The sequence below is a fragment of the Sus scrofa genome, chromosome 14 (genome assembly GCF_054392235.1).
Source record: "Sus scrofa isolate SSC_HxYL_T2T_F1_AM1 chromosome 14, Sscrofa_HxYL_maternal_Yorkshire_Landrace_v2.0, whole genome shotgun sequence".
In the NCBI taxonomy this organism is placed as follows: domain Eukaryota; kingdom Metazoa; phylum Chordata; class Mammalia; order Artiodactyla; family Suidae; genus Sus; species Sus scrofa.
In genome coordinates, this window is record NC_139396.1 from 147,424,439 (window position 1) to 147,437,600 (window position 13,162).

The window sequence follows — 13,162 nt, forward strand, 5'->3', positions numbered from 1 at the left end:
GGGCTGAGCGGAGGAACAAGGCCGAGCCAAGAGTTAAGATCTCGGAAGGTTGTTTTTCCACCAAGGCTTTCCTTCATTTGCATAGAACCAAATTCAACAGCCTCATCCTAAGTCATAAATGCACATCCCACCTGCTCAATCTTCTTGCCAACTGCCCGCCGGTAAAAGGCTAACACAGCTACTTCTGAGCCTCTCATGGCAGAGCCCTGCAAGCATACTGCCCTCAGTCTTGATTTCCAGCCTTCTCCAATCTCCCATCATTCTGCATCTCTAGCTAACACTTGGCTGGATCTCACCCTTCTCCAAAATCCATTGCATCATTCTCCACAACAGAGCTTTTTTTTTTTTGGCCAGTGACCCAAGCCACAGCAAAGACAACACCAGATCCTTAACCACGAGGCCACCAGGGAACTCCAGCTTTTGTTTTTTACAATACAAATAAAACTCTGTTTACATCGTGTCAAATTAATTGCCCATCTTTATCACTGGATTTTTTTTTTTTTTTTTTTTTTTTTGCTTTTTAGGGCCGCACCCAGGACACACAGAGGTTCCAGACTAGGGTCGAATCAGAGCTACAGCTGAGGGCCTAAATCACGGCCACAGCAACCCCAGATCCAAGCTGTGTATGCGACCTATACCACAGCTCACTGCATCACTGGATCCCTGACCCACTGAGTGAGGCCAGGGATTGAACCTGCATCCTCATGGATACTATTAGGATTTATTTCCTCTGTGCACATAGGGAACTCCAACACTGAATGCGTTTTTAATTGTTGTGTTGAATTCCAACTTATTGATATGTCAAAATTTTTACAATCATTCTCCCATGGAGGAGGTTTGGGTCGTTTCTAGATGTCAATATTCTACATAGAACATCTACAAACATCATAACACAAATTATCTTTCTTCTTTAAAAAAAACAAAAAACAGTTTTGGGGTCTCCATCATGGCTCAGTGATAACGAACTTGACTAGTATCCATGAAGACTCCAGTTGGATCCCTGGCCCCGCTCTGTGGGTTAAGGATCCCGAGTTGCTGTGAGCTGTGGTGTAGGTTGCAGACGAGTCTTGGATCTGGAGTTGCTGTGGCTGTGGTTGTGCAGCTGCAGCTCCTATTTGACCCCTAGCCTGGGAACTTCCATATGTAGCAGGTGAGGCCCTAAAACGACAAAAATAAAATGAAATGAAATAAAATGAAAAAATAAAAACAGTTTTACTGAGATATAATTGATATACCGTGCAAGTCACTTATTTAAGGTATACAATTTAGTGGTTTTTACTATATTAGCAGAGTTGTGCAACCATCACAATTGATTTTAGAACCTCTTTATCGCCTTAAAAGGAAACCTGATACCCATTAGTACTCAGCTCATTCTCCCCATTCCCCCAGCCTTAGGCAACCACTAATCTATCTTCTGACTCTATAGACGTGCGTGTTCTGGAGATGTCATGTAAATGGAATTACATAATATTCCCAAAGACCATAGACCATTCCACTCCATGGTCTTTTGTGCCTGGCTTCTTTCACTTAGCATGAGGTTTTCCAGGTTCATCTATTTTGTAGTACGTGTCAGCACGTCCTTCCTTTTTATTGCCAAATCATAGTCCACTGTGTGGACATAGCACATTTTTATGTATCCGTCCATTGCTGGCCATTGAGTTGTTTCCACTTTGGGTCTATTATGAATAACACTGCTTTGAACACTCATATACAAGGTTTTGTGTGCACCCAGGTTTTTATTTATTTATTTATTTTTGTCTTTTTTTTTGACCGATCCTGAAGCATATGGAAGTTCCCAGGCTAGGGGTTGAATCGGAACTACAGCTGATGGCCTACACCACAGCCACAGCAACACGGGATCCGAGCCGAGTCTGCGACCTACACCACAGCTCACGGCAATGCCGGATCCTTAACCCACAGACCGAGGCCAGGGATCGAACTCGCATCCTCATGGATACTAGTTGAGTTTGTTAACCGCTGAGCCACAATAGGAACTCCAGTTTTCCTTTCTATTGGGTCCATTGCATAGTTATGCCGTTAATAGATGTTACTCTCGTGGTTCAATTCTTGTTCACAAGTTGAGCTCAGGCTCTCCTCTCTGCCCCCAACCTGCTCCTCTCCCACAGTTCGCTACAGGTTCTACCACCTGTCCTGCTGCACAATGCAGAAACTTAGCAGTCATCCTCGACACCACCCTCAACCCCTCCATCCTCCACGCCCCACAGCCCCTGCTCAGTCCGGTTGCCACTCAAATAGAAGCATTCCCCAGGGAACGCTTTGCAGACATTCTAGAACCAATCGGGACACTAATTCTTCACACCCCTATACCCCTGTTTATATTTGTAGTGTGACGTGATTAATGTCTGTTTGCACACTGTCTTCTCTCCGGGGCTCAGCATAGTGCCTACTTTATAGCAAGGCTGTAAGCCTCTCGAGATTGGCCATATATCACATTTCCTTTATAACATCTCACAGGTCCCCAAAACACTAGTATTGTCAATAAAAATGGGTTGTCTTGAACTGCTTTTATTTATTTTTACAAAATTTTAATGAAGGTATAATTTCCTTATACCTTTGTTAGTCAATTGTAGAAAATTCACCCTTTGGGGTGTGCACTTTTGTGAGATCTGCCAAATGTATATAGTTACATCGTCACCACAATTAAGACACGGAATTTTTTGTCACCCCCGAAATTTTCATGTGCCCCTTTGAAGTCAACCCTCCTCCTTCCCTACCTCCTAGAAACCTCTGATTTGCGGTTTTCTGTCCCTATAGCTTTCCCTTTTCTAGAATCTCAAGCAAATCTGATCATCTATTTGTAGCTTTTTGATTCTGGCTTTTCTTCGATTTCGCTAATGTGTTCACACTTCACCCATGTTATTCAAAATAAGAGCTCGTGCCTTTTTATTGCTGGATACTATTCCGTTGGGTGGGAGGACTACAGTTTGTTTATCCGTTTCCCAGTTAAAGAACATGTGGGATGTTTCCTGCTTTAGGCAATTTGAATCATGGTAATATAAACACTCCTGTACAGGTTTTTGTGTGAGCCAAGGTTTTGGTGTGAGATAGAGACCTAGGAGCCAGATCGTGGTATCGCATGATCAGCGTATGTTTAACTTTCAAGAAACTGTCAAACTGTTTTCCAAAGCAGCTCTATGATGCTGCACTGCTGCTAGCAGTGTGGAAGGGTCCCAGGGGCTCCGCATCCTTGTCAGCACTTGGTATTGAGAATTTATCATGTAGTCTGGATCCCAGCACTTCATCAGATGTGTGATTTGCAAATATTTTCTCCCAACTGAGGCTTGTTGTTGTTTACTCTCTTTATGGTATCTTTCAAAAAGCTGAAATTCTTAACTTTGATGCAAACCAATTTATCTTTTTTTAAAACATTACGAATCATGCTTTTGGTGTCATATCATATCTAAGAAGTCTTCGCTTAACTCAAGGTCATGAAAAATTTCCCTCATGCTTTCTTCTCAAAAATTTGTGGGTTGAGGCTTTACACTTAGGTCTACAATCTACTTTATTTCTTTTTTTAATCTTGTGAACTTTTTCATCTGCCTTAGGTTCCAAATCGAATCTCCAACATAACTCTCCATGTTGCTCTCCAGCCTTTAAGCTCCTTGAGGGCAGGGATTGTGTTTTCTAAATGCTGATTTTTCATGACCCTGAGAGCGAGCTTGCCTTAGATTGGGAGCCCTCGGCACCTCACTTGGCTCACACTAGTCCTCATCCTTTATTTTATTCATGTTCATATTTTCCATGACACCAAGCATCATGTCTTTTGCATTAAATACTGAGCACATGTTACTGAAGCTAAAAAATGAGACATTTGGGAGTTCCTGTTGTAGCTCAGCAGTAATGAGCCTGACTAGGATCCATGAGGACATGGGTTCAATCCCTGGCCTCGCTCAGTGGGTTAAGGATCCGGTGTTGCCGTGAGCTGTGTTTGAGGTTGCAGATGTGGCTCAGATCCAGTTGCTGTGGCTGTGGTGCAGGCCAGCAACTACAGCTCCTAATTTAGAATGTCCATACAGTGGACACGGCACTAAAAAGACAAAAAAAAAAAATTGAGATATTAGAATGGCTTTAGGTTTCTTATCTCATTGAGAATGAAGGAAAATTAGGCCAACTAGGAAAAATCATTTCTAGTCATTTAATCAGCACTGACTGTATGCTGTACACCTACTGTGCACCAGATGCTGGAATGCCTGCTGGTGGCCCAGATCTCCAGAAAGTTACTCATCCTATGTGGTCTTCTTTCTCTCTTTGTTTTTTGGGCATACCCGCAGCATGCAGAAGTCCCCGGGCTAGGGATTGAATCTGAACCACAGCAGTGACATGGCTGGACCCTTAACCAGCTGAGCCACCAGGGAACTCCTATGTGGTCTTTTTTTGGGGGGGTGGGCAATACATTCGACATATGGAAGTTCCCAAGCCAGGGATAAAATCTTAGCTGCAGCCACCACAGCACCAGATCCTTAACCCACTGTCCCACAGTGGGAACTCCAACTATGGTTTTTTTGTTTTTTGTTTTTTTGGGGGGGTGCATACCCATGGTATATGGAAGTTTCCAGGCTAGGGGTTAAATTGGAGCTACAGCCACTGGCCTACACCACAGCCACAGCTATACTGGATCTGAGACACGTCTGTGACCTATACCACAGCTCAGAGCCATGATGGATCCTTAAGCCACTTAGTGAGGCCAGCGATGGCACCCACAGCCTCATGAATCCTAGTTGGGTTTGTTAATTGCTGAGCCACAAAGGGAGCTCTATCTGGTCTTATATCAGTGTTTACCATCTTATCCAGCAACCAGGAATACATTTAGACAACCAACCAAAATGTTCTGATGTTTTAAAATCTGAAACACATTCAGGTAGGAAGTAGGATAGAGAAAGACTGCGTGAGCCCCCAAACTGGGAGCAATGTTCTACCTGAATTCAAACAGGGCCCAGATGTGCAAAGACCAGGGTCAACCTTGCAGGCTTACTTCTCTCTAGTTTTCCCTCTATTTTCTCTCTCATTGCACTTTTCCCCCCAACATGAAAAAGTTTTCATGGACCACCCACCTGTGGCCACTTGGGGAGGGAGAAGAGAAGGGTGTTGGAACTTTCTCCACTCAGAAGTGACAGGTGTGAAGTCCGGAGGAAAAACGCAGCTCATCCAAAAGGTGGCTTCCTGACTGTCTCGGGCCATTATAACAAAACACCCACCATCTGGGTGGCTTGCAAACAACAGAAATGTCTTCCTCCTGGTTCTGGAGGCTGGCAGTCTGAGGGCCGGGTGCCAGCAGGGTGGGTGAGGCAGAAGGGGCTCAGGGATCTTTCTGGAGTCTCTTCTATTTTTATTTTATTTATTTATTTTAATATTTTGCTTTTTAGGGCCACACCTGCAGCGTATGGAAGGTTCCAGGCTAGGGGTCGAATCAGAGCTGCAGCTGCCAGCCTACACCATAGCCACAGCCACATAGGGATCCGAGGTGCATCTGCGACCTACACCACAGCTCAGGGCAATGCTGGATCCTTAACCCACTAAGTGAGGCCAGGGATCAAACCCGCAACCTCATGGATGCTAGTCAAGTTTCGTTACTGCTGAGCCACAACGGGAACTCCCTCTGGAGACTCTCTTATAAGGAACAAGAAGCTTGTGAGGTTTCTGCACTCATCAACTCATCACCCCCACCCCCCAAAAGGGGCCTCTCCTGATAGCATCACTCTGTGCATTAGGATTTTAACATATGTTCACAGGCAGAAAACAGCACGGACTGTTCTGGAATGTTATACAGGAGGCACACCCACCTCTCCATAGTCAGCGATATGAGAGGCCCCTGGGGGTACAGAGCAGCCGACCTAGAGGTGTGGGGGAGCTGGGCTTAGAGAGGGGATACGGCCCGTCTGCTGGGGATGGCAGGTGGCTGGCCCTTGTGCTTCTGCTCATGTGTTCGGGCAAAGACACAGGGGCTCAAGAAGGACCAACACGCTCTCTAGAAAGATCTTGAAGAACTTCAAAACTTTGAAAGAACTTTCTGTCCCAGACGGGAAAAAGATCCATTTAAATACTGTTTTTTTTTTTTTTTTTTCCTTTTCGAAGGACGTAGGTTGAGAAATGGTGAGCCTAAAGCTTAAGGATTTGAACTTGAGCACTTTCTGAAAAGGGCAAGACAAGACCCATTAAAATAAAGTTTATGACCTTGGCATTTTGTATTGTTTAAAAGTAACCAATTACAGAAAATGGAAGTGAGATGTCAACATTTCAGGGTTAGTTTTAAAGCAAACATAGTACTTTCCTAGTGATTAATAATTAAAATAAACTTCGTACTTCTAAGGAGCAGCCTAATTTGGGCAATGTTTTTAAAAATTATAATTTGTGAACCACCGGCTCCAGAATCACTTGAGGGGTTTATTAATAGTCTCTGTTATTTTCCTTTCATTCCTTCCTTCCTTTTTTTCCTTCCTTCCCTCTCTCCCCCGCCCTCCTCTCTCTCTTTCTCACACACACACACACACACACACACACACACGACTCAGTCTCTGGTTAAACCTATTGAGTCAAACTCTGGTGATGAGGCTTTTTTTTTTTTTTTTTTTGGTTTTTCTGTCTTTTTAGGGCTGCACCTACAGCATATGGAGGTTCCCAGGCTAGAGGCTCAATCAGAGCTGTAGCTGCTGGCCTGCATCAGAGCCACAGCAACACGGGATCTGAGCCATGTCTGTGACCCAAACCACAGCTCACAGCAACTCCGGCTCCTTAACCCACAGAACAAGGCCAGGGATCGAACCTGCATCCTCATGGTTGCTAGTCAGGTTCACTAACCGCTGAGCCACGACGGGAACTCCCAGGAATTTGTACTTGTAATAACCTCCTGGGATAGAGACATTTGCATTTAAGTTTTAAAGCCACTCACGTATGTGTTCATTCCCTCTCGTGGTGATAACACTCAAGAGTAAGTATTAATACTACTGACAGTAATAATCATATTTTGCTAACCTTTATAGAGAGTTAGTACAAGCCTGTGTTGAGTGTGTTGCACGCACTAACTCACTGAATCCTCTTAGCTGCTCACTGAGATAAGCAGCATCTTCCTCCTCATCTGGAGATGAGGAAACTGAGGCAGCAGTCACTTGTCCAGGTTGTGTTGCTAGATGGTGGCTCTGGGCTAAAAGACCTGGCACACAGGGCTCCCGGCAGCCCACAGGGGGAGCTGAACTTGTAGCTCCTGTTGCCCCTGTACCCTGGCAGATGTCTGTGTCACTGTGTGCCCTGAGTTCTAGCCCAGCCCAGGGCCAGGCTCCATCCAACAGAGCAAAGTCCCTTGAGGGAGGGGGAGACGTGCCACCATCTGATTGGCCAGCTCTGTTCTGCCCAGAAGGCTTCCATCTCCAAGATGGGCTCTGCCTGCTTTGTGCCTTACCTGCTGAGACTATGCCAACCTGGTTGGGCTATTGAGGGCTGCGGGGCAAGCCAACTGATAGCCAGGCACACGTCGATCTTTTCCAGGAAGAGGAAAATCAGACCTTTGCCAGCCTCCCCAGTGTAGGAGTGCGGCTGTCTCTCCAAACCTGGGTACCAGGGCAGTGGCATCACAGAGCCCTAGGGCCCCGGTCAGCACCCTGGAGGAGTCTGGCTTAGATTCCACCGCCCCCCCTCCACCTGCTCTAGCTTGCTGATGAGTTAGAGACTTTTTTCATTGATAAAAATACCATACTGATTTCCTAGGGCTGCCATAACAAGTTACCAGAAACTGGTTGGCTTAAGATAACAGAAATTTATTCTCTCGTGGCTGTGGGGTCCAGAAGTCCAAAGTCAAGGTGTTGGCAGGGTCAGGCTCCTGCGAGAGGCTCTAGGAGAGAATTCTTCCTTGCTTCTTCCAGATTGTGGGGGCTCCTTGGCTTACGGTCATGCAGCTCTAATCCTTGCCTTTGCCTTCATGTGAACTTGATCCCTGTGTCTCCTTTCAAGTGTCTTATAAGGATAGATTTGATGAGATTTCGGGCCCACCTGAAGCTAGGATGATCTCATATCCAGATTCTGGCCAGAATTACATCTGCAAAGACCCTTACTCCAAATAAGGGCATATTCTGAGGTTCTGGGTGGACACTTTTTTTTTTCTTTTTCTTTTTAGGGCCGTACCTGTGGCATATGGAAGTTCCCAGGCTAGGGGTCGAATGGGGGCTGTAGCGGCCAGTCTATGGCACAGCCACAGCAATGTGGGATCCAAGCCATGTCTGCAACCTACACCACAGCTCACGGCAACACCAGATCCCTAACCCACGGATCGAGGCCAGGGATCGAACCCACATCCTCATGGAGACTAGTCATTGGGTTCTTAACCTGCTGAGCCACAATGGGAATGTTTTTTTGAGGGATGTTATTTCAACCCACTGTGGAGGTTTTCATATATGAGGGTTCAAAAATATGAAGACAACCATGTTTGTGTAAAAAAGAAGAGTTTGCAGGCATGACTCCTGGCTTCCCTCGATCTTATGCTCTCCCTCCAGCCAGGCCCTGAAGACAGCTCCCAAATGCCCCTGGAGTAACCGTCTCAATGGAAAATTTGACCAGAGTTTTTTACACAGACCCTCCTAAGCAGACCATAGACTGAAAAAACAGTGAGTACATTGGGAGAAAAAAAAATAAGTTGTCTGGTAGAAGAATAGGATTTCTAAGCCATGTTTTCTTTCTTTTTCTTTTTTGGGCCACATCTGCAGCATATGGAAGTTCCCAGGCTAGAGGTTGAATCGGAGCTACAGCTGCCGGCTTATGCCACTGCCACAGCCACACCAGATCCCAGATCCGAGCCACATCTGCGACCTCCACCACAGCTCACGGCAACACTGGATCCTTCACCCACTGAGCAAGGCCAGGGATCCAACCCACATCCTCACGGACACTCCAGGTTTTCAACCTTCAGAAGTTTCTCAAGGTTGTGGGCAGAGAAAGAGAGGTGAAGAGATAGCAGTGGATTTGTTTGTTTGTTGTTGTTGTTTCCAATCAACTGGGCACCTGATCTGTTCTCTCTCACCTCATGCTTCTTATTTAAATGGAAACCATGTCCTTCTCCTGGTAAATGAGGTGACATTTGAGCAGATTCTGGTTCAGAGACCTAGACTCCCTGCTGTGTGAAGGCCCCTGCCCATGATTTCCTGAGGGGGGCCCCTGGAGACTGTAGGCTTCTTTGTCAGTGTGGACTTCCAGGGCCTTGGTCTGAATTCTGGTCCCATGAATAGGGTGATGGATGCTTGGTGGGTCACAGACCAGCTCCACTCTTGACTTGAGGCCAGGCAGCGTGGGGCAGGGGTTCGCAAACTTGGTTGATGATCAGAATCACCTGGAAGCTTTGACATTTTATTTAAAGATGCAGCCTCCCAGCTCTCTCCCCATCCTACCCAATCAGAGTCAATCAGAGTCAATCAGAGTCTCCTGGGGGACTGAAGCATGGGCTTTTCAGATAGACCTGGATCCACACCTTGGCTCTACTCCACCTCCCCGTGTGAGCTTGGAGGGGCCAGCCCACCTCGGACCTGGGCAGCCAGGGCAGTGGCACCTCCCCAGGTTGCTTGTGGGGGTCGGAGGTGATGCTTGTCAAAGTGCTACGTTCAGTGGAAACCATGTGATTCAAATACTGGTTAATAAATGGTAGCCGTTTACTCTGAGTTGTCTGAAATGCCATGTTTTTATGTGGGGGAGGGAGGATTTATTCTATGGATTAAAAAAGAAAAGAAAGGCACAGGGTAATCCAGCTGACTCTTATTCCTATCTGATGGGATGTAACTGCCCAACATTTTCTGACTTTTCATGAAGAAGCCTATGTTTTGAGACAACAGCAGGAATGAATGAACCCATACTTTCTGTGCCAGCATCTGCCCAGTTTAGAACAAAAGGTGGTAATGGCCAGGCTCCACCTTGCTGGAAAGGCTGGGATGCGTCTTTGCAAAGATGGTCCTTTCGGCAAATCGTTAGAAAACCACGTGCTAATGAGGAGGTGTTCCCCCCCCAGCGCCACCCCACGGAGAACTTGACAGCCTTAGGAGGAATGTGGCCTTTGGACTTGATGGGAAGGGGCAAGAATCGCACCCACTTTTCAGTGGTGGTCCTGGGTCTTCCTTTGGCAGGTGGCAGGTGAAATGAAATAATCCATGCAGAGCACTCAGCCCCGAACCTGGCACCCCCGGGACTCTCAAAGAATGTCGGCTGCTGTCATCGGGCCACCATGGTCCATCATCTTCCCAGCCGCTCCAGTTTGATTCCCTAGCTCTGATTTGGGAAGCCAGGAGGCCCTGCCCTGCCTTGAGACCTTCTGGAACATCCTAGGATGTTCTGAGAGGGCCCACAAGTAAAACAGGCTGAGGACAAAGCAGAAACAGCCTCTGCTTTGGAGGGAGGTTTTCCCAAGCTGGTTTTTCTTTTTATCTGATGGGAAGGGCTGAGTTAAGAGGCAGCAGCAGGGGGACAGCACAAATAAATACAGAAAAACCTCTCCAGGGGCTGCTATTGTGCTGAGTACAATGACAGGCCCTGGAGTGTGTTTTTTATCCAGTTGAGATTGGAAAGTAAAATAAATGTGGTCACATTACACCCTCGTCTGGAGTCCAGACTTGCTACAGGCCTCCCTCGAGCACCATAGGATGAAAGGGACACTTTTTATCCGAGTCCTGGCTGGTGTTGGGGAGAAGGGAATTTAGGGTATGGAGGCGGGGCCTCAAAGTTGGGGCTGGGATCCCCTGAAGCCCTGGGCACTGGTTCTTCCACCACCCCGGGCTTTCTCAAAGCTGCTAACACCAAGTCCCCACCCTTCCCAGGGCTTTCCTGCCAACAATGGGCCAGTCCAGCAGGGCAGGGCTGGTGACACACCCAGGCGAAGCTGTTTGACTCTGCAAGGAGGAGGAGCCCCTTTCTAGCAACAGGAGGCCTCCGGGGTAGGTGGTGGGGTGGGGCGGGGGTGGGGGTGTTGTTAGTTAGAACTGGTGGCTTTCTCAAGCTGAGGGAATGTCCCCAAATACTGTAAAGCTCCTGCTGCCTTTGGTTGCTTTGAAATGAGTCATACAATTGGAAAGCTCTTTCTGGAACCAAAGCCATCTTTCATGGGAATGAGTCTCAACTCTTCTGCGGCTGGTGTTTCCAACTTTCCCCGAGGAGGCTAGGGAAATCCTCCCCACCCAGAAAACATCAGGGCTCTGTGAAATAAGCCAGGGAATATGCTTAGCTCAGAACGGGGCATCTAGTAAGTCCTGATCATATAGCAGCAGCTTTATTAATAAAAGCTCATGTTTGAGGGCTCATTTTGTGTCGTGTCAGGTTCTACATGATTCTCACAATAACTCTTGGAGGTAGGTATTATTATCATCATCATCATCATCATTCCTATTTTACAGATGTGGAAACTGAGGCTTAAAGAAGTTAGACAAATCATCACTATTACACAGCTGATGACTGGTGGAGCTGGAACTCAAGCCCAGGGAGTTTGATGCTACAGCCCGCACTCAATGGCCATGTCATACTGTTATTATTACCATTAATTAGTTACTCTTAATTAGCATGTCTTCAGGAGATCTCAGTCTTAGACAGCTATTGGACAAAGAGAGTGCCATTATTGAAGCATATAAGAGACGTTGTGGGGAGTTCCCATCGTGGCTCAGCTGTCAATGAACCCGACTAGGAACCATGAGGTTTGCGGATTCAATCCCTGGCCTCACTCAGGGGGTTAAGGATCTGGCATTGCTGTGGCTGTGGCGTAGGCCGGTGGCTACAGCTCCAATGTGACCCCCTAGCCTGAGAACCTCCATATGCCACGGGTGTGGCCCTAAAAAGCAAAAAAAAAAAAAAAAAAGAAGTTGTTTTAATGCTGGAGAATTCATAGAAAGACTAGAAGGAGGGAAAAAGCACAGAACGAAAACTGAAATGCTTACATGATTCAACTATTGAAAATAGTGGCAGACCTTGTCCAAGCACCAGAAAGCCTCATTACCCACTATCACCTGTAAATATAGCACTTTTCTTGGTCTGAGTACTCTACGTGGCTTCACAACTCCCTATGACAGCCAGAGCAGGTAGTCATTCCTAATTTACTGATGGGGAAACAGCTTCAGGGAGTGTTTGGGATTCTTCAAGTCTAAGTGGCTAATTACCCTTAATAAAGATTGCTCGTGTTTCCTGAGCAATGACTCTACGCGGGGTCCCATGCTGTGCGCCACATGTATTATAATTTAGCAACAATCTTCTGATGGGTCTTATTATTTTGTCTATTTCAAAGATGAGCACAATGAGACGGAAAAGAGGGTGAATAACTGGCCCTAAGACATGCAGCCGCGGGCGCCCGCTAACTGCTATTCGTAACCACATCTTGGTGATACTGATGGGGCTCATGGCCAAACGGAGGGGTCTGGCCAGTCTCCCATTTAGAACTCTGCTGTACAGGGCACCCCAGGAGACTTAAATCCAGAGGGATGCAGTCCTCGCCTTCACAGAATCACGGGCAGTGGGACACAGGGGGATAGCAGGGGATTTGAAGTGGGACAGACCTGGGTAATCCCAGGCTCGATGCTCCCTGAACACTCAGGCATCTTTAATTAGCCTCTGAGAGCTTTGGTTTCCTGCTTGTAGGGCTGGGCTGAGGGGTCTAGTTAAGGTTGACATAAAGCACGCAAGAGCAAGATCTCACTACAGCTCAGCCAAGGAGCAGAGAGACAGGCAAAACCAGCAGTATTAGGCAACACTTAAAAAGTGTCAAATGTGATGTTCCCCCGTAGGCATGCGAAGAATTTACTGGGGCAGGCTGGGCTGGGCCCATCCAGGCGGGATCTGAGAGAGGGCAGGAACTCAGGCTCCTCTTTGATTGGGGGCAAATGGAGCCCATGGGAAATTCACGCGGAAACTCGAAAGAGCTGAGGGCCCCTGATTTGAGGCAGCACCCTTACCTCGACTCCTCAGGGCCAGGTCCTCTCCTCTCTCCACCTCCTGGAAGAGCTGGGCAGTGTCCAGGAGGGATGCTGCGGGGGAAGCTGCAGAGGCGGGGGAGGGCACGGTGGGTTCGGGGGACTCAGGGTGCTTTGCAGGAGCTGGAGGGCTGGATTGGAGGTGGGGCATTGTAGGAGGGGCGGCTGGGCGGAGGTGTGGCCAGGGCGGGTCAGGAAGGGCCTTGGGTTCCCAGCACTGCTGAGGG

At 47.3% G+C, this 13,162-nt stretch overlaps 1 protein-coding gene across 2 annotated transcripts in view; it reads right to left on the reverse strand.

The window, feature by feature from the left end:
- The window catches only part of AFAP1L2 (actin filament associated protein 1 like 2), a 127,239-nt gene extending 114,077 nt beyond the window's left edge, over positions 1–13,162 (reverse strand). The window contains exon 1 of one of the 2 annotated variants that reach the window (XM_084994391.1): positions 12,918–13,162. In XM_084994391.1, the coding sequence (XP_084850517.1) occupies positions 12,918–13,086 (169 nt within the window). In that variant the 5' untranslated portion in view covers positions 13,087–13,162. The remainder of the gene's footprint in view (positions 1–12,917) is intronic. The other variant, XM_084994389.1, reaches the window with a different exon arrangement.